The 25,203-nt window shown below is 41.0% G+C and overlaps 1 protein-coding gene across 1 annotated transcript in view; it reads right to left on the reverse strand.

Annotated features, from left to right (window-relative positions):
- LOC145347764 (excitatory amino acid transporter 5-like) overlaps positions 1 to 25,203 on the reverse strand; it is a 61,704-nt gene that overhangs the window by 23,687 nt on the left and 12,814 nt on the right. The window contains exons 3-5 of the mRNA XM_080195555.1: positions 11,454 to 11,669; positions 6,602 to 6,644; positions 423 to 648 (exon numbers count right to left, since the gene is read on the reverse strand). Of these exons, the coding sequence (XP_080051681.1) occupies positions 423 to 648; positions 6,602 to 6,644; positions 11,454 to 11,669 (485 nt within the window). The remainder of the gene's footprint in view (positions 1 to 422; positions 649 to 6,601; positions 6,645 to 11,453; positions 11,670 to 25,203) is intronic.

The following is a 25,203-nucleotide window of genomic DNA, read 5'->3' on the forward strand; positions in this document are numbered from 1 at the left end:
AACTGGGTCCCACTCTAGGAGGAGCTAATTCTCCAGGGAAACATGAAGATTTAGTATTCTACTGCCCAAAGAGTTCATTCAGTTTCTGCTGCTTCTTGCGAGGTTACTTATTGCAATGTTCTTGGATTAGTTCATTAATTTCTGACACCTCTACAAACAAAGTAACAAGTGTCTCCACCCAAAGAAACATAAGCTGCACAAGAAGGGATATCACGTTGTTTCTTGGAGAACCGCCTCAAATATTTTAATGAAATGTAAACTTGCTGCTGACTCAGACATTGGTTTCTTGCCTGAAATGACACTTAATGATTTTTTGGGAAAATTCTGCCCAGGAAATCAAACACCCCATTAAGTAATCTGTACATTAATATTTATTGCCTATAGTTTGACAGGAAATGTTTGGCATAAAAAAGAACTCTTACCCATTGTGGCAGAAAATATAACAATGCCAAGAACATTCATCCCGTCACTTGAACCTGGCCCTGATTTGTATATGATTTCTGGAGGTGGGGTGATGTCCAAGGAAATGTTCTGAATTATTTCGGAGTCATTATCACCTTGAATTCCATAGATTAAAGGCATCCTCGTGACATCTTCCGATCCTGCTACTTTGACCGAAATTACTATTGGGACAATCTTAGTTCGATACTGTGAAACCACAAGCATATATATTTTAGTGTTTTCGATAACAACAAGTGGTAAGTTCTTAATATCAAAAATTAAATAACATAACTTTTATTTTCCCAAACTGCAATTCGAAGTTGGAATCCTTCAGCTGGTATGGCGATCAGAGTTCCTGACTCATTGGGTAACTCCTACCTTCCAGATTCACAAGAATCATGTTGAAGAAATGAAACATGTAAAATTTTCCAGACTGAGAAATGCTAGTGGTTGAATAATACACTCATGTGAGTGTTGCAAATGTGAAAATTTGTCTGAACAATCAGTCTGAACATTGAAAATACAAAGTTATTGCTATGAGTTGAACTTTTGCCCCCTCTTCGGATCTTAAGAACATAATATAACATAAGAACATAAGAACTAGGAGCAGGAGTAGGCCATTTGGCCCCTCGAGCCTGCTCTGCCATTCAATAAGATCATGGCTGATCTTTTCGTGGACTAAGCTCCACTCACCCTTGCTCACCATAACCCTTAATTCCTTTTTGTTCAAAAATTTATCTATCCTTGCCTTAAAAACATTCAAAGAGGTAGCCTCAACTGCTTCATGGGCAGGGAATTCCACAGATTCACAACCCTTTGTGTGAAGAAGTTCCTCCTCAACTCAGTCCTAAACCTGTTCCCCTTTCTTTTGAGGCCATACCCTCTCATTCTAGTTTCAGCTGCCAGTGGAAACAACTTTCCTGCTTCTATCTTATTCTAAAATGCTAAGTTTTGTTGGGAACTATTATCTATGCATAATCAATGGATAGTTCATGAAGAACCACAAAGTAGCTTTAATACCTAGAACACTGGGGAACTCCTTATTGTAGGTGTGCACGGTTCCACAGTCAGACCTAAGACTGTTTAACTGGGTGCCACACTAGGAGGAGCTAATTCCCCAAGGAAACAGGAAGATTTAGTGTTCTACTGTCCAAAGAGTTCATTCAGTTTCTCCTACTTCTTGCGAGGTTACTTATTGCGATGTTCTTGGATTAGTTCATTAATTTCTGACACCTCTACAAACAAAGTAACAAGTGTCTCCACCCAAAGAAACATAAGCTGCGCTAGAAGGGATATCTCGTTGTTTCTGGTTTGGAGAACCGCCTCAAATATTTTGATGAAATATAAACTTGCTGCTGACTCACACTCTTAAAGGGGCAGTACGCACTCCAAATCCCAACATTTAGATATTACTACACAAGCCACTCATCAACTCTTCAATGACATGTCCCAATTTAGTCTTGGTCCTTATGTTATAAATGCAGGACTTTACAAAAAAGTTATATTTTAAAATGCCTCCTTTAATTGAAGGACAGGCTGAGAATTCCATAATCACTGCAGCACAAAGGCACACCTACACAGTCCGATCGCTATGGGTGTGAAATACAAACAGAAACCTACTGAAATGAAATGACAGTTTTCACACCTGTACAAGTAACTCACAGTAAAGTAGCAACCGCTCTGTGAGACAAGGAGAGGGAGAGCAATAGAACAGATATTGCTGTGAGGAGAGGAAAAAAAGGACTGTTTAATATTAAAAGTCAAGCTAGATGCTTGTGAGAATTGGATTTTTGCTTGAAGGGAAAGGGACAGAACCAACACAACAAAGAACAAAGAACAGTACAGCACAGGAACAGGCCCTTCAGCCCACTAAGATTGAGCCAATACAGGTGTCTCTCTAATATTTTCTTGCCTCTACATGATCCATAGCCCTCCAGTCCTGCCTATTCATGTGTCTATCCAGGTGCTTCTTGAACTTTGTTATAGAATCTGCTTCCACTACCTCTTCCGGCAGTACGTTCCAGGCATTCACCACCCTTTGTGTGAAAAATTTGTCCCTTACACTTCTTTTAAAATTTCCCCCCTCACTTTCAACTTATGCCCCGGAGTAATTGACCCTTTGACCCCGGGAAAAAGACTCTGACTATTCACTCTACTCAAGTCTGTCATAACCTTGTAAACCTCGATCCGGTCCCCCTGCATCCTCCAACACTCCATTGAAGACAATCCAAGTTTGTTCAACCTTTCTTCATAGTCTATATCCTCCAAACCAGACAACATCCTCGTAAATCTCTTCTGCACCCTTTCCAATGCATCAAACATCCTTCTAGTAGTGTGGTGACCAAAATTGTACACAATACTCCAAGTGCGGCCGAACCAAAATCTTTTACAGATGAAATATGATTTTTCAATTCCTATACTCAATGCCCCACTGATGAAGGCCAGCATGCCATAAGCCTTCTTGACCACCTTGGTCTTCAACATTTGAAGATTTAAGTTACAAGGGGTAACTAACTTGGTCCTTGCTGGTTGAAGTTGGATCTGGAAGACTCAGGCTGAGTGAAACTGCTTTCAAATGACATTGGCAGCTTCAACCTAGCACAACTGGGAGAAGTGAGTCTGCTAAAACATCCAGAGTAACTATGGACATGTTTATGTAAGGCCACAGGTAGACCAAAAGTATGGAGGACAGCAAAAAGGGTTGTAAGAATGATCTTGATTGCACTAATTAGTTAATGTACCTTTTCTTAAGTTCAATATACCAGTTGCCTATCAGGTAACATTTGATTTATGTTGATCTTACTTTGCTTGTTACAGTAAAAGTCTTAAAAAGATCCTGCTGGGTACCAGTTGGGTTCAGGCTGCAGAATTCCATGCAATTGGGAGCAGGGGGCGGAGAGGGGGGATGGCGGCGTGGTGTGTGAGGGTGAGGGATACTTTTAAATTTTTAAGGATTCATTTGTGGGTTATGGGCATTGTTGGCTGGGGCAGCATTTATTGCCCATCCCCAGTTACCTTTGTATTGAATGACTTGCTTGGCCATTTCAGAAAGCAGTTAAGAATCAACCATGTTGCTGTGGCTCTGGAGTCACATGTAGGCAAGACCAAGTAAGGACGGCAGATTGGAAATCAATGGGTTTTTCCGACAACTGACAATGGTTTCATGGTCATCAGTAGATACTTAACTCCAGATATTTTTTATTAAATTTAAATTCCACCATCTGCCGTGGCAGGATTCAAACTTGGGTCCTCAGAATATTAGCTGAGTTTCTGGATTAATAGTCTAGTGGTAATACCTGGTAGAGGGTGGGGGGGGTACCCTGCGAGGCTGAGGGTGTCCAATGTGTAAGGACTGCCTAAGTATGACCTGCTGAAGTTAGAAGTACCCTTATTTCTTCCAAATCTTTCGAAGTAACAATTAGTGTAAAACTAGCAGAACCATTTGAAGTTAATGTGTTGTTGGATGGTTCCCAGTGCTGTACAATTGTCCAGGGGAAGTTAACGCTTCTGGAAATTACTACGTAAACTCTTACCTGGGAACTTCCAAAGGGGATTCCCCAGCACATCTTTGGGATAGCCCTCAAATCCAACACTGGGAAGCCATGGAGCTACGAGTCATTATTTTCAATTAAAACAGTATTTAAATATTTTTATTTACTCTTTTCTCAGTTTTAGGGATAATAAAAATATGGAAACAGTTTGATTTGCCTAACTTTGATCTGTTTCCCCTTTAAGACTCAAATATGCCATAGATATAGAAAATAATAGAATCTTACAAGTTAAAGCCATTCAGGCCTTCTTGTCTGTGCAGGTTCTTTGGAAACTATCCATAATCCCAGAATTCCTTATTTTCCCCACATTCCTGCAAATCGACACGGTTCAAATATATGTCCAATTGCTTTTTGAAAATTCTGATGGGATCTGATTTTCTCACACTTTCAGACAATGTGGTCTAACAGCCCTCTACATGAAAAAAAATTCTCATTGCCTCGCTACTACTTTTGCCTATTATTTTAAACCAATGGCCTCAGGTTACTGATCCACTTTCCAAAGAAAACAATTAACATCTTCCTACTTTCTCTACCAAAGCTCCTCATAATTTATTAGGTTTTCCTTTCTCCCAGGAACAATCCCAGGCTTTCCAGCACAAAAACAGAAAATGCTGGAAAATATCAGCAAGTCTGTCAGCATCTGTGGAGCGAGATTAGGGCCAACATTTCGATCTGGATGACCTTTGTCAGACTCTTCGTCAGAGATTCGTCAGAAGCTCTGACAAAGGATCATCCTGACTCAAAATGCTGGCTCTATTCTCTCTGCGCAGATGGGGTTTTCCAGCATTTTCTGTTTTTGTGTCAGATTCCAGCATCTGCAGTATTTTATCTTTATCCCACGTTTTCCAATCTCTCTATATAGCTGGAATTCCTCAACCCTGGGGTCATGCTGGTAAACTTCCTCTGTACTCTTTCCAAGGACTTGATCTCCTTCCTAACATGTGGTGCCCAGAATTATAGGCAATGCTCCAGTTGTGGAAGCCTAACCAGAGGTTCGTAAGGTTTAACATGACTTATTTGGTTTTTGTTTTTGATGCCCCAATTTAGAAAACCAAATATCTATATCCCCAGGAGCCTCTTACAACCCCCCCAAATATAACATTTCGATTACACTCCATGCTATTCTTTCCAGAGTGCATAATTTTATATTTAATTGCATTAATTTGCATTCATTATGGGTCTTTCCATTTCACTATTCTATGTCCTCTTCCATATAGCTTTTGACCACCTCCTATGTGTGGAAGACTTATTAAAGTTTAAAGTTTATTTATTAGTGTCACAGGCAGGCTTACATTAACACTGCAATGAATTTACTGTGAAAATCCCCTAGTCGCCACAGTGCAGTGCCTGAGGGAGAATTTAGCATGGCCAATGTGCCTAACCAGCATATCTTTCAGACTGTGATAGGAAACCGGAGCAGCCGGAGGAAACCCACGCAGACAAAGCATGGGGAGAACATGTAGACACTGCACAGACAGTGACTCAAGGATTTTCAAAGTAACTTCATTGCAGTGTGCATGTAAGCCTACTTGTGACTAATAAATAAACTTTTCTCAGCTGGGAATCAAACCCAGATCCCTGGAGCTGTGGGGCAGCAGTACTAACGATAGTGCCACTGTGCACCGCCCCCCGCCTCCTCATTCTCCCCCCATTGTTTGTCAAATTCCTAGGATGGGATTTTTTGACTGTGCTTGCCCCAAAATCAGAAAATCCTGCCTGAGGTCAATGGACCTTTGCATGGTCCACCCCACTCCCACCTCCTCCTCCCCAACACCCTCCCCGCCCCCCGCCCCCCCCACCCCCCCTACTATGATTCCCATGGTAGGCAGAAGGATGTTGCCTGGTGTGGAGGCCATTAGCTATGAGGAGAAGTTGGAGAAACTTGGCTTGTTCTCACTGGAATGATGAAGGTTGAGGGGAGACCTGATAGAAGTGTGCAAGGTTATGAGAGGCATGGAAGCTTTTTTCCAGGGTGGAAGAGTGAATGATGAGGGGTCACAGGTTTAAGGTGCAAGGGACAAGGTTTAAAGGAGATATATGAGGCAGATTTTTTACACAGAGAATAGTGGATGTCTGGAACTCATTGTCAGAGGAGGTAGCGGAAGCACATACGGCAATGACTTTTAGGGGTGTCTTGACAAATACATGAATAGGATGGGAATAGAGGGATTTGGTTCCTGGAAGGGTTTTAGTTCGGTCGGGCAGCATGGTCGATGCAGGCTTGGAGGGCCGAAGGGCCTGTTCCTGTGCTGTCATTTTCTTTGTTCTTTGCTCTTTAACAGGAAAACTCTCTTAATCTCATATAATCTTCCTTTCCTTTTATAATTTAGTGAATTTTGAAACCTAGACTTAGTATCACCCAGCCAATACAGCATCATTTATCTGACCTTCTTTCTGACTCTTTTCAAGTTTGATGGTATTCTGCATGATTAACCTAGATCATTGAACCTGGCGTTTCACCGAGATGCTTACAAAAAAGAAAGCATCAAGTACCACATCGGTCTGCAGTGGTTCAAGAAAGTGGGTAATTAGGAACAGTCAATAAAAGCTGGCTTTGCCGGCAACGTTCATGTCCTATGTACAAATATTTTAAAACGACGTAAACTTACCTGTTGAAATGTAGCTTGAACCAGATTAGAGGGGAACATGTTCCTTTAAGAGGGAGGAAGGGAAACAAAGTTACTCCATATTGTTGTAGCAATCAATAACACATTCACAATACATTAAATGCATTAATAGTTTAAAATAGCAACGGTTAGCAATAATGACAACAAGGGAAAGTAGGAGATAGGAACGTCAATCACTTATATTAGTTCTCTAAATCTGGATTAGATGCTATCAGATTATTGAGCTAATAATAAGTCTATCAACATTTAGCTTTATTGAGGAGCTTCTCTTGGTAATTCAGTAGAGTAGGGACAACTTAGAAATAGGATGTGATCTTCAAAATACCAGAGTAGTCGATTTTGAGAGAAAAAAGGCTAGAAAATCTTGAATGCTGTTTGTAGAACGTGCTAGTTTCTGGAATTGGAAGGGGCTTTGATTAAGAAACAGATTTCTTAACAATATATAACACATAAAAAAGAAAACTTGAATTTTTCTGCGTGAGTACTAAATTTAGGATCACCACTTCCTTTACTGTTACTGCATAGTTAGGAAGGCAGTTAGTTCTGAATACTTACTCAGTAATAAATACAAAATACATTAAAACTAATGAAAAGCCTATTAGTGAGGTCAGATGGGGGGATGGGGTGATATTAGCTATTTTGTCATGCTTATGTTCCTTCTGCACCTATGTAGCTGGACTGAGCACATTGGTAAAACCAGACAAAGAAAACATTTGAAGGACCACAATCATAGACAGTTTGCAAGTTCCTGGTTGGCCATCCCTGGAAAAATGTCGCATGCTTTTATCTGAATGAGGTAGGGATGCAGGAAACAGGTAGAATGTGTGAGTTGGACTATCTGGACTTAGAGGGTTGATAGCAAAAAGTGAAAAGCGAAAAGCAACAATGACAATGGTATCAGTAATGCAATGGATGACAAGGAATATGTGTAACAGAGTGTTGGCTCTGAGGCAAAAGGTAGAAGCATCACCCAAATGCCCTTTCTGTATGCTGGCCACAAGTGTAGATGAGATGCTGGAAGAAACTTCCTAATTCTGGACTGCCATTCCTCAGTGTCTACATTCCCCATAGCTACAACTGAGTTGAAAAGAGAATGCATTGAACGGACGTGACAGCAAGGAGGTGCAGCTGTGGTGATGGTCTTGATTTACCAGTTCACTGCATGCACTGTATTTTTTTAAGCAAAGGAAAAAATTGACCTGGAATGGCAGTTATATCCCGTTTATTATGTAACTGGGACACTTATTCAAAAGCATGAGCTCATGCTCCAAAGAAAAGTTTAAAGAAATTCAGCTGCATAGTCTACACAAACAAATTTATCATGAATGAGCAACAGATGTGGATTTTCGACTGGAGTATAATTGGATCGTTAAATACTTTGTTTTAATAACTGCGTGGGAGAAGGAAATGTCAGAAAGCCACTGTGAATCAGCCATTAAAATACACCTATTTGACTGATTAAATGGCCATCTAAATGTCACCTTCCTACAACTGGGAATGGTTATCGTACCTCTGCTCTTGTACGTATGATGATTCTCTATTCAAATACCATTTTTGTATGTTAGTTGTCACAAAAAGATTAAGAGTAAGTTCATGTTTGCTCAACAAACTGGAAACTGATTTTCTTGCATTTATCCCAATGAGGGTGGTCAATGAAAAGAACGCTACTGTACTTGCACAGGAAGTCAGGGAAAGACAACTTGAACACGAAATGACACAGAATTAAGTTCCTCTTAGTCTGACCCAAAGATATATTCAAGTTCTGCTTCAGAACAGCATACAAAAATATATTATCAAACTAGACATTCTATGGCTTCTCCTGAATGAGACTTTCAGTCTATGCTGCATCTTGGGTAGCTCTGATTTCATACCCACCAAGATCCAGGCTGTGACTACCACAATAAATTTCTATAGAACCTTTATATGTAGCTGAGCAAACATTCATCCATGAGCCTAGACTGGATTTGAATGTCAATCCCATAGGTGAAAGAATAAATGTTGGTTTAAGGGCGGCACAGTGGCATGAGGGGGACATGGTGGCACAAGGGTGGCATGATGGCATAGTAATTGGCACTGCTGCCTCACAGCACCAGAGGCACAGTTTCAGTTTTGGCGTCTGATCACTGTCTGTGTGGAGTTTGTACATTCTCCCCAAGCCTGCATGGATTTCCTCCAGGTGCTTTGTTTTCCTCCCATACTCCAAAGATGTGCAGTTTAGGTGGATTGGTCATGGTAAATTGTCCCTTGGTGTCAGGGTGATTGATGGGGTAAATACATGGGGTTACTGAGATACAGCCTGGGTGGGATTGTTGTCTGTGCAAGCTCAGACAACAATCAACATGCAGAGGAGGGCCTAGCGGATCTCCTCTGCATGTAGGGATTCTATGATTGATGGCAGCAGCCAGTCTCATGAATTTGTTTTAAAAATTTTCTTATTCATTCTTAGAACATGAACATCACTGGCAAGGCTTGCATTTATTACCCAGCCCTTGAGAAAGTGGTGAAGATTTGCCTTGACAATGATCAAACATTTCAGAGGGTTGTCATGTAAAGGCAACACATAAAGACAATAGATTTCCTCATCTACTGGATATTGGTCAACCAAGTAATGAGAAAACAGTAGATGCATTATTAGTGGGACTCGATTTTTATTCCAGATTTATTTAATTAACTGGATTTAAATTCCCCAACTGTTATTATGGGATTTAAACTCATGTCGCTGGATATTGAATCCAGGCCTCTGTTTACTAGTCCAATAACATAGCCACCATGCTACTGTTAACAAGGATTGATCTAGGCGTGTCACGGCGACAGCTCTTGGCAGAAAAACAAATTGTCCATCAGCCCCAAAAGCTAGATGTTTAACCAATTCCAGAATGGACAACAGGCAAACGGAGATTGGGAAAACAGAATGAGTAAAACATTGTTTAAAAGAAACTGGAAGAAAAGTTTGGAATAGGTGGAATGCAATGTGAAAAAAATTTAGTGAAAAAAATTCAAGAAAAGTTAAAGGTGGAATTTTCTGCCTGTTCACCCCCTGCTGCCACTCCACGTGAGGATGGAGAATTTGGCACTCAGCCAAAATTCTGTTCACTGCAGCAAGAGCAGAGAATCCCACTGGCAAACCCAAAAATTTGGTCAAAATGTCAAAAGGAGCGCAAGAAATGAAGAGAAATGAGGGAAAAAAGGGCAGTGTGAGAAACAGGGATAGGTGATTTATCTGCATCGAACATTATCTTGAATGTTACATTTTAGTTGTTTATTTAAATGCATAAAGCCTGAGCAACTTTAATAGAACAATATTTTTGGTTCACCTTTGCAGTGCACAATTTGAAAACTTAGAAAATAAACCAGCATTTTAATGATCAACTAAAAACATTTATAATTTAACCTACAGCAAGAAATTGCTGGAAAAAAAACTCAACGGGTGGGATTTTCCAGCTGCCTAAACTGGAAAATCTTGCCTGAGGTCAATGAATCTTTGCATGGTCTGCCATGCATCTGCTATGATTCCCGTGGCGGGCAAGCCAGGAAAATTCCACCCAGCAAGTTTGGCATCTTTGAAGAGAGAAAATAGAATTAACATTTTGCATCCGCATGACAATTCTTCAGATTTCAGCAATTTCAGTTTTTGTTTCAGATTCCAGCAACCACAGTAATGCGCTTTTTTTTAAACGAGAATTCAACCTAATTTAGGTAAGTAGAAAATAATCAAAGAACAGTCTAGAAAAAATATTTCATTAAATGATCATTAAATTCAATTTCAGAGTTCTAACTGAAGCCACCTTCAATAAGCTTAAAGGGGAGGCTGAGAAATATTATATTTAACACAAAGTATTATGAATTGTATGAGGCAAGTAAACAGCTGTTATATATTTGGGATAGTTACAGTGTTTGGCATGATCCCTTTAATAGAGCAATCATGCGGTCACATCATGATGTCATCGGGCCTTCCGGAGGCTTGTGGGTAGTCTAGATCTTAACTCTGCTTATTGAACATCTCTGCAATGAGCTCTGACAAAGAGTCATCTAGACTTGTATCTTCCCACAGATGCTGTCAGACCTCCTGAGATTTTCCAGCATTTTCTGTTTTTGTTTCAGATTCCAGCATCCGCAGTAGTTTAGTTTTATCTACAATTAAGTTGTTTGCTGTTTCTATTCCAACCATCATGTGTCACTTCTGTGTTACTTGTTATCACCCTCACAGCATCAATGTGCCAGAACAATAGGGATTAATTCAGCATTTCAATATTCTGTCCTTTACTCCACATCTACCTGTAAAAATTTCAATCATAAATACAGAACCCAATAATTAAAAGATTTATTACATTTGTTATTTGTATTGTCTCAACAAACAGTCTAGATGAAACCAATTTGCATAATTTAGACCAGGAATCAAGAGTGGGATCTTCCTGATCCATTTGACCAGTACTACAATATGAAACTTAGTTATGCATTGAAGCCCTAGTGCTTTTATCAACATCCCCTCACAGGCTCCTGCCCATGGACAAGTTTAACTTTCAGAAGAAGAATCAGATAATTTGATTGCCACAGTATATTAGGGTGTGTTTCACATAAATTGATATGTCATGCAATGCTATTCCGACAGAGGCCCCTTTCAGGTTCAACACCATGTGAATATTGCAACCACACACCATTTTTAATATTAAAAATATCCATTGCAGCGCAAAACTGATGCTTCTGAGCATCAAATTAGGTTACTGTCCACAATGCATGATGCAAAATGCCTTTTAAAATAGCCATCTCAGGGACACCAAATTCTCTGGGAATATTGTAATACCAGCACTGATCAATGAACTATTGTTACATGTACCGTATCAAATCCAACAATGCGTCGGCAGAGCTCATGATTGGTTTCCCGCTGTCATCGGTATTCTCCTTCTGGGCTGCACCACCAGGATGTATGATGGAGACCATGATTATTCCAATAACAACAGCCACAAAGGTTGTCCAGAGGTAGTATGCAATTGTAATGAGACCCAATCGACTTGAAGCTTTTGCATCCAAAGCTGCCAGTCCAGACATCAAGCTGAAAAACAAACACGTGAACAGTGTAAGAGTTTCTGAACACGTGAGTCTGTAAATTATTCACTTAATTCTTTTGTTCTCCTGTGCTGAAGTAAGTCACATAGGAGAATGGTTCCAGAGCATTCCTCCAGTACCTTGATCAATGATGACTCCTCTTTTATATTAGGCATCAGTGAAAGCAGGATCAATATTTTTCCCTCCCTAATCCCAGGATGCTGATGCAAATTGTCATAGTAAGAAGTCTCACAACACCAGGTTAAAGTCCGAAAAGTTTATTTGGTAGCATGAGCTTTCAGAGCACTGCCCCTTCACCAGGTGAGGCGAAAAGGCAGCGGTCCAAAAGCTCGTGCTACCAAATAAACCTGTTGGACTTTAACCTGGTGTTTCCTATCCCAGTCTAACGCTGGCATCTCCACATCATGGCGAATTGTCATGCTTATGCTTTTATCCTTAGGTTTCACCTTTCCTACTGAGGACATCCTCCATCTCCTTCCTCCCACCCCGATCATGTTCTCCAAGGAGACAGTTTCTCTCTCCCTACCTATTGCTTATTTTGTGTCCCAACGTAGACCAAAAAATACATTTTCAACATGAATCGCCCTTGTAATGGTTACAACAATTTCCCCCAATTCATGCAGTTAGCTGAAGATTCTGCTCCCAACTCTCCTTGAACTTCATATACAGTACAAGGATCTGGAATAAGCTACTGAAATGGTTTATCATCATCCACCATGTGATAAAAATTACCCATTTGGATGAGGTACTCAAAGTTGCTCTTGACTGTGGGACTTAACAAGAGTGCATGTCTTCAGGAAGGCAAGGGAGAACAATAGAAAGGGAAGAGAAAAGATTGAAAGAAATATGATGTGTCACTTTTATTAGTAAGATTCATTTAGAAGATGCAGTATAGAACATAGGTCAGTCAGTCTTAGAAGGAACATGATGGTCCAAATCCAGTTTCTGGATTACTGGAAACTGGACCTACAACAGAAGATGCACATTGGGATTATGTGGAAGTCCTGATTTATGGACCTACCTGGGAATTACCCACAAAGTTTAAGCTTCTAATGAGCAATTCCCCTGCTGCATAAGTGATTACCTCTGACTCTGAGCTAGAGTCAATAGGACAGATAAAGAACAAAGATCAAAGAAAAATACAGCACATGAACAGGCCCTTCGGCCCTCCAAGCCTGTGCCGATCATGATGCCTGCCTAAACTAAAACCATATGCACTTACAGAGTTCATATTCTTCCATTTGCATCCTATTCATGTATTCGTTTAGATGCCCCCTAAATGATGCCAATATACCTGTTCCCACCACCTCCCTGGGCAGCACGTTCCAGGCATTCACCACCTTCTGTGTAAAAAAACTGCCTTGCACATCTCCTCTATATTTCTCCCCATCCATCTTAAACCTATGTCCCCTAGTACTTGACTAAGAAAGAGCATCTGACTATCCACTCTTTCCATACTAATCATAATCTTGTAAACCTCTATCAGGTCACCCCTCAAACCTCCATTGTTCCAGTGAGAACAAATCAAGTTTATCCAATCTCTGTTCATAGCCAATATCCTCCAGACCGGGCAACATCATGGTAAACCTCTTCTGTACCCTGTCCAAAGCATCCACATCCTTTTGATAGTGTGGCGACCAGAATTGTCCACAATATTCCAAATGAGGCCTAACTAAGGTTCTGTACAACTGTAGCATGACCTGCTAATTTTTATACACAATGCCCCAACCGATGAAGGCAAGCATGCCATATGCCTTCTTGACTGACTTATCCACCTGCGTTGCCACTTCCAGTGATTGGTGGATATATATGCCCAGATCTCTCTGCCTGTCAATACTCCCAAGGGTTCTACCATTTACTGTATAACTCCTACATGCTTTGGACATTCCAAATTGCATTACCTCACATTTGAATATAGAAATGGTTTGTGGATGTATGGATGGCGCCCAAGTTTCACTCTGCCCTCCTTTTGCTCCTTATTTCTTTCCTAATTTGTCCAGATTAAACTCCATCTGCCATTTCTCCACCCAAGTCTCCAACTGATCTGTGTCTTGCTGTATCCTCTGACAAACTTCTTCATTATCCACAACTCCGACTTTGGTGTCATCTGTGAACTTACTAATCAGACCAGCTACATTTTCCTCCAAATCATTTATATAAACTACAAACAACAAAGATCCCAGAACTAATTCCTGTGGAACACTGCTGGTCACAGCCTTCCATTCAGAAAAGCACCTTTCCACTGCTACCCTCTGTCTTCTATGGCCAAGCCAGTTCTATACCCATCTTGCCAGCTCCCCTCTGATCCTATGTGACTTCAGCTTTCATACAGACTACCATGAAGTACCTTATTAAAGGCTTTACTAAGTCCATGTTTACTGAAGTACAGGTAAATAACATCCACTGCTTTGTCTCATCTATCATCTTTATCACTTTCTCTAAAAACTCGATCAAGTTAGTGAGGCACAACCTCCCCTTCACAAAACCATGTTATTTATCACTAATAAGTCCATTTGTTCCCAAATATAAGTAAATCCTGATCCTAAGCATCTATTCCAACAATTTCCCTACCACTGACGTAAGGCTTATTGGCCTAAAATTTCCTGGATTATCCCTGCTACCTCTCTTAAACAATGGAACAACATTGGCTATTCTCCTCTGGGACTTCCCCTGTAGCTAATGAGGATACAGAGATTTCAGCCGCCTCATCCATTCACCTGACCCACTCACTCAGCCACCCACCTAGCGACCTCATTCACTCACTCACCCACCTAGCTACCTTACCCATTCACTCACTCACTCACCCACCTAGCTACCTTACCCATTCACTCACTCACTCACCCACCTAGCTACCTTACCCATTCACTCACTCACTCACCCACCTAGCTCCCTCACCCATTCACCCACTCATCCACCTAGCCAACCTCACCCATTCATTCACCAACCCACCTCGCCACCTCACTCATTCACTCACTCGCTTCACCCATTCACTCAGTCACCTATCCACCTGGCCACCTCACCCATTCACTCTCCCACCCATCTCACCACCTCATCCATTCACTCACTCACTCACTTATCTATCCACCTAACCCATTCACTCACTCACTCACTCACTATCCACCTAGCTACCTCACCCGTCCACCCACCCACTTAGCCACCTCATTAACATTCGCTAAAGGACTGAACTTTGAAATACTTATCAGAATATGGCAGCTTATGCCATAAAAAGGGAACATATTCTTTCTTCAACCGACTCTACTCAGCATTGGTGGAACTCTCTGGTGGACTTAGCATTGAACATTTCTTTAAAAGAACAGAAAATGCTGGAAAAAATCAGCAAGTTTAGCTGCATCTGTGAGGAGAGAAACAGAGTTAAAGTTTCAAGTCTGTATGACTCTTCTACATGTCTAAAGGGAGGGATAAATATGATAGATTTTATGCTGTTTGTGAGGGGGTTAAGTAGGTGGAGCAAAGTAAAAAATCAAAATAGAAGCTAGGAGAGTTTTGACAGAGATGTCATGGGTACAAGACAAAGGGATGTTACTGTAGTGTTACAGACTAAAGAAGGTGCAGGTAGTGGCATAAAGGTATGATAGCAGAATGTGTTAATAGTGGAACAAGGATCACTGTTCTATGAAAGCAGAATTTAAAGAGCAACAGGTTGCCTTTTGTGTGTGTGTGTGTATGTGTGTGTGTGTGTACGTGTGTGTGTCTGTGAGAGAGAGTGTGTGTGTGTATATCTATATGTATCTGTGTGTTGGTGTGTATGTGTATGTGTGTGTCTAAGCATCTGTGTGGGTGGAGGGGGGAATGGGGGACATTGGGACAAAAAAATTGGATTAAAAAAGGGGGACAAGATGAAGGAGGGAATTGTTAAACTCAATGTTAAGTCCAAAAAGCTATAAAGTGCCTGATTGGAAGATGGGGTTCTGCTCCTCCAGTTTGTGTTGGGCTTCACTGGAAAATTACAGCAGGCCAAGGATGAACATGTGGGCATAAGGGAAAGATGGTGAATTGTAATGGCAAGTAACCAGAAGATTGGGTCATGTCTACAAATAAGTGAAGGTGTTCGACAAAGCAGAAGTCTGTGTCTAGCCTCCCCAATGTAGAGGAGGCTGCGTTGGGAACAGTGAGTACAGGAGATCAGATTGAAGGAGGTGCAAATGGAACACTTCTTCACCTGACAGGACTGTTTTGGACCTTGGATAGTGGGGAGGCCAAGAGGCAGGTGTTACACCTTCTACAATTGCATGGGAAGATGCTGTGCAAAGTGGATGAAGAGTTGGGGGTGATGGGGGAGTGGACCAGATTATCAGGGAGGAGACGTCCTGATAGAATTCTGATGGGGTTGGGGGGGGGGGGGGGGGGGGGTGGTCTGTGTTTGACAGTGGCATCGTGCTGGAGTTGGCAGAAATGGTGACCAACTCCAGCATGACCCTTGTTCTGTAACTAACACATTCTGCTATCTTACCATTTATGCCACCATCAGCACTGTGTTTAATCTTTAACACGATCATTAGCCCTTTGTCTCGTGCCCTAAACATCTTTGTGCAATCTCCCTAGCTGAGACCCACCACTGACCTTATATTTTGCTCCACCTGTTCCACCCCCTCTAAAACAGTATAAAATCAATCACATTTCTCCCATTTTTTCACGAGTCATATGGATTCGAAACGTTTACTCTGTTTCTCTCTCCACAAATGTTACCTGACCCGCTGAGTGTTTTCTGTTTTCATTTCAGATTTACAGTATCCACAATAGTTTGCTTTTATCTGAGCAATTCTTTGACAGCTGGGTTCAGAAGACCACAGAATAAATGTGACGGTACTGTCAGATGGGAAAATCATTGTGTGTCGTGACAATGCACACAGCAGATGGATTGAGAAAATCACTTGAGGAATACACATGTCAGGTACAGCCCATATATTGCCTCACCTTTAATCCTCTTTGTTATAATCTGCACTACATCTCTGGCTAATGGTGTGTAATAGCAGGGTAACAGATACAGATCACATGTCAGTCCACTAATGGTCAGCCATTAAAAACATGTGGGCATTCTATTATTCTGATTGATAAATACTTTTTTTTCAATAATAAAGCTGCTGATTGAACAGGTCAATGAATCAGATCAACACAGAGAAGCAGAAATACTTCAAAAACATTTTATTTATTAGAATTTTGATTTCACAACTTTGTAAGTGCTGGTTTTTACCATTTTTACTGTTTTGTCGGAATCTAAATGGCTTTTGTTAAATTGTACACAACCTCATAAAATCTAAAACAATTACATTCTCCTACAAACATACCAAAAATATCATCGAAATACACTTGCATTAATTCTTTTTTTTTGTACTGCCATAGTCCGTACTGACAATAACAGTAGTATGAGCAGGTGTCTCAATCCAGTAGAACCGCTGAAAGCAGGAATTAGCAGCACTGGATTATTTAAACCACCATCTATTGTCCTACTGTACAGCTACTCTCTCTTCACCATCCATTACTCCTGGACGGAATTTAATGATGTCCTCAGGAATAGTTTGGCAGATTGGGGGAAAGGCCAAAGAATCTGGAAGGAAGGAAAGGAGTGGAGTGCCTTTCACCTTTCTAAAAGTGGAGAGCAACCTTCCTGCCGAGTGGCTAACTGACATCTTTAAGTGACCAATTAAACAAAGTGACTTCCCTACGGCTGGGAATGGATCTTCCTGATTAGGAACACTGTGGTCCACAGATGGCCCTCAGCAGCAAGGGGGCACCTTTTGAGAAACCACGCCACTACCTTGTCTTGAGCAACACAATTAGCACACCCACACACCCCAACCTGACTGGCCCTAGTGTCCTAGCTCCACTTACCTTAGTCCAAAGGCACTGTTGGTGATGCTTCTCTGGGACAGGTGCAGTCCCAGCTGTGGCTGCCTGTCCCAGTGGCACTTCTGGGACTGTAGAAGTGCCAGACCTCTGATTGGATACCTCGCACCTGGAGAGAGCCTCTACTTTCTCAGGAGGCTAAGGAAATTTGGCATGTCCGCTACAACTCTCACTAACTTTTACAGATGCACCATAGAAAGCATTGTTTCTGGTTGTATCACAGCTTGGTATGGCTCCTGCTCTGTCCAAGACCCCAAGAAACAACAAAGTGTCATGAACGAAGACCAGTCCATCATGTAAACCAGCCTCCCATCCACTGGCTCTGTCTACACTTCCCACGGCTTTGCAAAAACAGCCAGCATAATCAAGGACCTCATGCACCCCGAACATTCTCTCGTCCACCTTCTTCCATCGGGAAAAAGATGTAAAAGTCTGAGGTCACATACCAAACGATTCAAGAACAACTTCTTCCCTGCTGCCATCAGACTTTTGAATGGACCTATCTTCCATTAAGTTGATCTTTCTCTCATCCTTAGTATGATAATAACACTACTTTCTGCACTCTCTCCTTTCCTTCTCTATGAACGGTATGCTTTGTCTGATTAGCGCACAAGAAACAATACTTTTCACTGAAAACTAATACATGTGACAATAATAAATCAAATCAAATCAAACCTTCAAAGGAATGGGAGCCTGAGCAGCAGCTTACTGTTGCCTGATTGCTGCAGAGTCTGGCTGGGCCTTTAGCAATGGCTGAGGCTTTCTATCCTGTCACTGAGGCCACCACTGCCCCAACAAAATTCACCCTAGCTGTTTGTAACAAAAATCCCATCGCTAGCAGCTAGACACCATCTGAAACTAATTTTCTGAATAAATATAGAGAGATTTTAGTGATTAGAAAAAATGATTATCTTCTCACAGTAAAGCATTAATGACCAATTATAGTGAATTCACATTTCTCTTCACCATCTGTAGTAACTTACACCAAAAACGGACTCCGAATTAAAGTCTTACAGGCAAAATGTTTTTTGGAAATGTTATTAGGAAAACTTAATACAGTAATTCTTTATTTCAGTTTACAATCCAGTCAGAAGAGAAAATCTCTGAGCTATCAATGGTGTTTGCATATTTTGGTTTTCATTCCATGTACTTCTTTGTGTGAATTTTTCTCCAAAGCTATTTATTCCCAATTCCCTCTTAGTTTTGTGTCAAATGCATCAAGCTTTTAGATAACTCCTATGGATTTGGGCAGTGGGAAATGGAAGGCAATAATCCAAGCAGGACTTCTCCAAATTTTCCTCCATCTCTGTGGGTAGCTGACTGACTGAGATTAAATATTCATGAGACATTATAAATGATTCCATCTAACAAGATATTTGCTACCTCCCTTACAAAAAACCTATCATCTCACTTCCTCAAGAAATCCTCACCTGGCCCTTCTATCCTGGCTAAATATGAGGCCATCTCCAATCATGCTTTCCACTCTAACGTTCTTGGTTATGTTGTTACCTTTCAAAATCCATTCCTTTCTTTCCAACAACTCCATGTTGAATTATTTCAATTGGATCAACCCCCACATTACTCCCTCCAGCCACAGAACTGAAATTTCCCTAATCATTGTCACTAATTACATCCTCTGTCTGACCATAGTGAATTTTAGCTCCTGTCCATCTACAACCTATGACATGGTTGTCTATATTATACTCCTCCAATGTCTCTCGTATGTTATCTGCTCAACATTGCTTGGTTACAACCTTAATAATCTTCCACTCCCCACCTCCCATCATTGCCCCATCATTGGTGATAGTTGTCTCTAGCCATTTAGTTTACACGTTATAGAACTCTGTACCTAAATTCTCCACTGTTCTGCTGCTCTCTTCCTTTCAAACCCTCCTTAAAACCACTTCTGACTGAGATTTTCTTCATTGCTCTTAATATTGTTAGGGATTCTGTTATCTCTAGTGAAAGGGCCTAGCAAATCATTTCATATTGGCACATGCTGGATGAGTTTTGAATTATTAGAAAATCCTCAATCAGTGACACACCTAAATTCCTGATAGACACTCAATGTTGCTCAATGCCAAGATTGCTAGGCAAGAATACCTACCTTCAGGCTTTTCTTACTTGTTCAGGTGGGAGTAAATTTTGAACAAAGAACAAAGAGAAATACAGCACAAGAATGAGCCCTTCAGCCATTCAAGTCTGTGCCAATCATGGTACTCTAACTAAACTAACAAAAACACCCTCTGCCCTTACTTGGTCTGTTTCCCTCTATTCCCTCCCTACTCATGTACCCATCCAGATGCCTCTTAAATGTTGCTAATATGCATGGTTCCACCACCTCCTCAGGCAGCGCATTCCAGGCACCCACCATTCTCTGCATGAAATACTTCCCCCTTAAACTTTCCCCCTCTCACTTTGAATCTCTGCCCCCATGTGATTGACACTTCAACCCTGGGAAAAAGCCTCTGACCTCCCAATATCTATGCTTCTCAGAATTTTGTAGACCTCTATCAAGTCTCCCCTCAGTCTCTGTCTTTGCAGTGAAAACAATCCTAGTTCATTCAATCTCCCCTCATAGCCAATGCCTCCAGATCAGGCAATATCCTGGTGAACTGTCTTTGCAGTCTCTCCAAAACTTCCATATTTTTCTGGTAATGTGACAAACGGAGCTGCATGCAATACTCCAAATGCGACCTAACCAAGGTTTTGTATAGCTGCAACATGATTTGCCAACTCTTGTATTCAATGCCCCTGCCAATGAAGGCTTTTTGTATATAAGATGGTATTACAAGATGTAGCTATAAATAACAATAAGGAGAGAGTTCTTATGAACTTTATCTTGTTGATTCCTAGTAGCAAAGAACATTTGCGGCAGAGTATCTATCAGCAAGTTTAAGATTTCCAAAAACCTTCTCATTTGACCCTGCTTCACAAATGATGGTTAATACTGAACTCTGTTATGCCCCAATATATGGTGAACGTATGCTTTTTTTATATTTTAAAACTGAAAACAAAAGGCTGCAACAATTGTTGGCCCAAGAGTGATCTGGCTTTTTTCATGTATTTAAACCATTCCCTGTCTCAAGTGGAAACCAAAGGATCATTGGAATCTGATGTTGAGTCAATGCTCTTTCCTGAAACTAATCAAAGGGTGCTATCAAATTGAATAAGTCATTCAAATGCAAAGACTGTCTCAAACTCTCAAGTGTTAAGCAACAACATCGGATGCTTAATCCACATAACCACGCCTTTAATTGGAAAAGAACGTTGAAGTGTCAATTACAACGGGACACGGGTTTAAGGTGAGAGGGGGAAAGTTGAACGTGTGGAAAGTCATATGATGAGGAGCCATGACAGAGCCTCTCCAATTTTGCAAAAAAAAAGCTGTAAGATTGGATGACCCACTCCTGATTTAGCATCTACAATTTTTGTGGGGGGAATGAATGGGTTGTGTTGTGTAGAAATCAACAACTGCCTCCATTCCTATGAGTCTGGTATGAAACCCCATATGCACAGATTAGCACATTGAAATTCATAGTGCCACCTCAAAGACTTCATAATCATTTGGAGCTGTCAATAAAAATTGTGAAATGACAGACATCCTACTGTGATAATAGACTGTTGTGAAATCGGTCATGCAGTACTAATCCAGTAATGGTAGTTGGATGGCTTAGTCAACAGAGTGAAATGGCAAGCAATCATTTATTTTAACATTCTTGGCAGTTATCATTGGTATACCAACAAACATTTCACTCAATTGTTTAATGTCTTATAAGAACAAATATTGAAATTCATAGTTGCACCTTAAAGAGTCCATAACAACTTGGAGCTGTGAAATGTTGTATAGAAATCAACAGCTGCCTCCACTCCTATGATTTTGGTGTGAGAGGTATCTGAAACCTGATATTTTAAAGCGGCATCTGAGCCTTTGGGCTAAGATGCAAATGAGATCAAGCCTTGGAGGAGGAGCTATACCTACTCCAATCAGCTTGTATCATGTAGATCAAGCCCAAGACAGGAGGTGAGAGCCCTGTCTCATCAGCTTGGATCGGGAATGTCCCAACTTGTTGGGACTCTGAATTGGCTTTAATTTGACTTGATTGGATTGGAATACAGTTTAAAAAAATCTGAAACCTGATATGCCTCTTGGCTAAGATCAAGTGTAGTATTGACATGCTGCACTTGGTTCAAGTCATTGGGTTACATTTCAGCTTCATTTGAAGCAATCTTTTAAAGTGGCAACTGGGCCTTTTGGCTAAGATGCAAATGAGATCAAGCCTTGGTGGTGGAGCTACACCTACTCCAAACAGATTGGATCATGTAGATCAAGCCCAAGACAGGAGATGAGAGCCCTGTCTTATCAGCTTGGATTGGGAATGTCTCAACTTGTTGGGACTCTGAATTGGCTTTAATTTGACTTGATTGGATTGGAATAAAGTTAAAAAAAAACTGAAACCTGATATGCACAGGTTAGACCTGGTAGAAGCAGGTCTGAACATTGTGGATTTGTTTGAATAGCCAGGGAACCTTTGGAGGTGCCTGGCACCCTTTGGATATGATCTTGGGACACATTTGTGGGAGATCAGGTGTCCTTGGGGATTTCTGACAGTAGGCATGAAAGCATGTAAAAAGTGCATAAACTCATTTAACTATGAAGCTCGCTGGAACTGTCAAAAGCAACTGTTGAAAGTATCAAGATGAACTGCCAAAGAAAGCTGCCAGGGCATTAAAACTGTTGCCTCTTAGCTCTTTGAAGAAACTGCTCAGAGTATTAAACTAAATGATTGCTTGCCATTTCACTCTCTTGACATAAGCCATCCAACTACCATTACTGGATTAGCATTGCATGACCAGTTTCACAACAATCTATTATCACAGTAGGGTGCCTATCTTTCACAGCTTGATTGACAGCTCCAAGTGGTTATGGACTCTGAATTTCAATATTTGTTCTTTTAAGAGATTATTTAATTGAATGAATTAAATTGATTGTTATACCAATTATGTAATTGAAGGAATGTAAATGTAGTAAATTATTATGAATTAAAATGTTTATTAAAAATATAAAGTATGCAATAAACACTGGGAACTTTAGTTTATTTAATCTGGGTCTGAAGGTCCACCCATGATGAATGATTTGGCTTGGCAGGTGTAAGGGTAAGGGTGGGTTGGGGACATGAGTTGCACTAAGTTGACATAATAACAGAAAGGACCATTGGGTGGGTGGGGGCGTAGGTTGACATGAAGGATATATGATGCCATGGGGTAGTTGAGGGGCATAGGCTGTGTAAAGCGTATGAAGGGCATTGGGAATGGGTGGGGAATAGGTTGACATGAAATGCATGAGATGCCATGCAGTTGAACAAGGGACATAGGTTGGCATAGAAGGTGTGATGAGCATTGGGGTCATGAGTTGCCATGGGTGTATGTGAAGGGATGGGGTTGGAGGGCAAGTGAGGGTTGTTTCATATTTTTTGTATTTTTTAAACTTCAATGCAGTGCCACTCATCCTAGTGTTGCCGAGGGCAACTTGCAGGAAACCTCATCACCCTTGAACAAAAATCCAACCCTCTAGATCTCCTTTCTCCTGTGGTTGGGTAATATCCCAACCCTATGATTTTGACCAAACCATAAAGTCTGTCCATGACACATCTGTCTTTCAGACACCTCCAGTGTTAAAACTAATACTAATTACTCTGTATCTTATTTCATTGCATTTTTTCATTCACTGAATCTCTAACCAGAGAGACTCTCTTTCTCAGCATTCTTTTTCTCCTATAATTTTCAGGCTTCCAGAATCCAAGATGGAACCCTCAACTACTTTGCACTTTTCTGAACTTTCTCAAGTAAGGTTTCTCAATTTAAAAGGAAATAGTTCTAGCCAATTATAGTGTCTGGGGAAAGAGTGTTACAGACAGGACAAGCAGTATTCCTCTGCTTTGCTGCCAGTACACACCTAAATACAGGAAAATCCCCGCAAATAGGAATGCACGGCGTGGATAGGAAAACTCTGATCAGAGTCATTTGGAACATTTAGGAGCAGAAAGATATTTCCCCCCCATCAAGCCTGCTTTTTATGACTGCTTAGCCCCCCCCCCACCCCCCGATTCCCTCAGTTTGTGGAAATAAACTCTTTAACTTAAGCATGTGATTATTTCTGATTCAAATGGTCTCTTTTGGCAGTTACTCCATTCTCCTTGGTGTTTAATCACTTCATCTGATATTCTACTTTACTGCTAATTTCATATATCCTTTTTGAACTTTTCATGGTGTAAGCACTCTACTTGATTTCATCATTTTAAAGTCTGCTCTGTCCATGATTTGGAATCAGGCTAATATTTCAATTTAAATAAAACAAACTGTGCTTCCCATCTAAAGAGTTGAAGAAGGGGCAGACGGAAATATTCCTCTGACCTTTTAAAACAAGCACTTTCACTATTGGCTCCATACGCCAGTGAATTGTAATGACTGGACTTAACTGATATTGAACCCTAGAATCCCTGCAGAGCAGAAAGAGGCCCCATCGAGTGTGGCATGGTGGCACGGTGGTTAGCACTGCTGTCTCACAGTGCCAGGGACCCGGGTTCAATTCCGGCCTTGGGTCACTGTCTGTGTGGAGTTTGCACATTCTCCCTGTGTCTGCGTGGGTTTCCTCCAGGTTCTCCAGTTTCCTCCCACAGTCCAAAAATGTGCAGATTAGGTGGATGGCCATGCTGAATTGGCCCTAGTGGCAGGCAGATTAGCAGGGTAAATATGTGGGGTTATGGGGATAGGACCTGAGTGGGATTGTGGTTGGTGCAGACTCAATGGACCAAATGGCCTCCTTCTGCACTATAGGTATTCTATGATTATAAGGATGTCTGTGCTGACTCTCCAAAAGAACATCTTACACAGGGCCACGCCCAGCCTATATCCATAACCCTGTGCATTTACTACAGCTGATCCTAACCTACACAATTTTAGACACTAAGTCGCAGTTTAGCTTGGCCAATCCACCTAGACTGAATGTCTTTGGGCTGTGGGAGGAAACCAGAGCACCTGGAGGAAACTAATGCAGACATGGGGAGAACATGCATACTTCTTTCAGACAATCGCCCAAAGCTGGAATTGAACCAGGTGCTGTGAGGCAGCAGTGCTAACCACTGTGCCAATATGCCGAGAGATTGGCAACTCTCCGAGGCAGCAACTGTAAAGAAAGCTGACCAAAACATTTTAATTAGGGATGAATTAAAAATTATTGTTGGGATGAATAGCAGAAAATTTTTCAGCACATTTACATGAAATCACTGTGTGTTATTTTAGTGGAAATTTAGCTTCTGATTAAAATAAAGATGTGTCAGCACTTCCATGAATAAAGCTGACAGATGAATACCATTTGAACGGCAGTCATTAATCTATTATTAATAACAGTTGTAATTTCTAGCCTATAGTAGAGATCATAGGAGTGCAAAATTAACCAATCTGCAATGGTGAATGATGCTATACTTACAAATGAGTTTGACAATATGGCTACAAAGCTCCATTGAAAAGCTTGTACTTGCACTGAAAAAAAACACGATTGCAATTGGTATATTCAGTTTCATTAGGGCACCCTCTTGCAACATTGTTTGTGTGTCATGTGTGGAGAACAAATCCAGACAAACTCAAAGTTCAAA

The sequence above is a fragment of the Carcharhinus amblyrhynchos genome, chromosome 9 (genome assembly GCF_965287045.1).
Source record: "Carcharhinus amblyrhynchos chromosome 9, sCarAmb.v2.hapA, whole genome shotgun sequence".
NCBI classification, from domain to species: domain Eukaryota; kingdom Metazoa; phylum Chordata; class Chondrichthyes; order Carcharhiniformes; family Carcharhinidae; genus Carcharhinus; species Carcharhinus amblyrhynchos.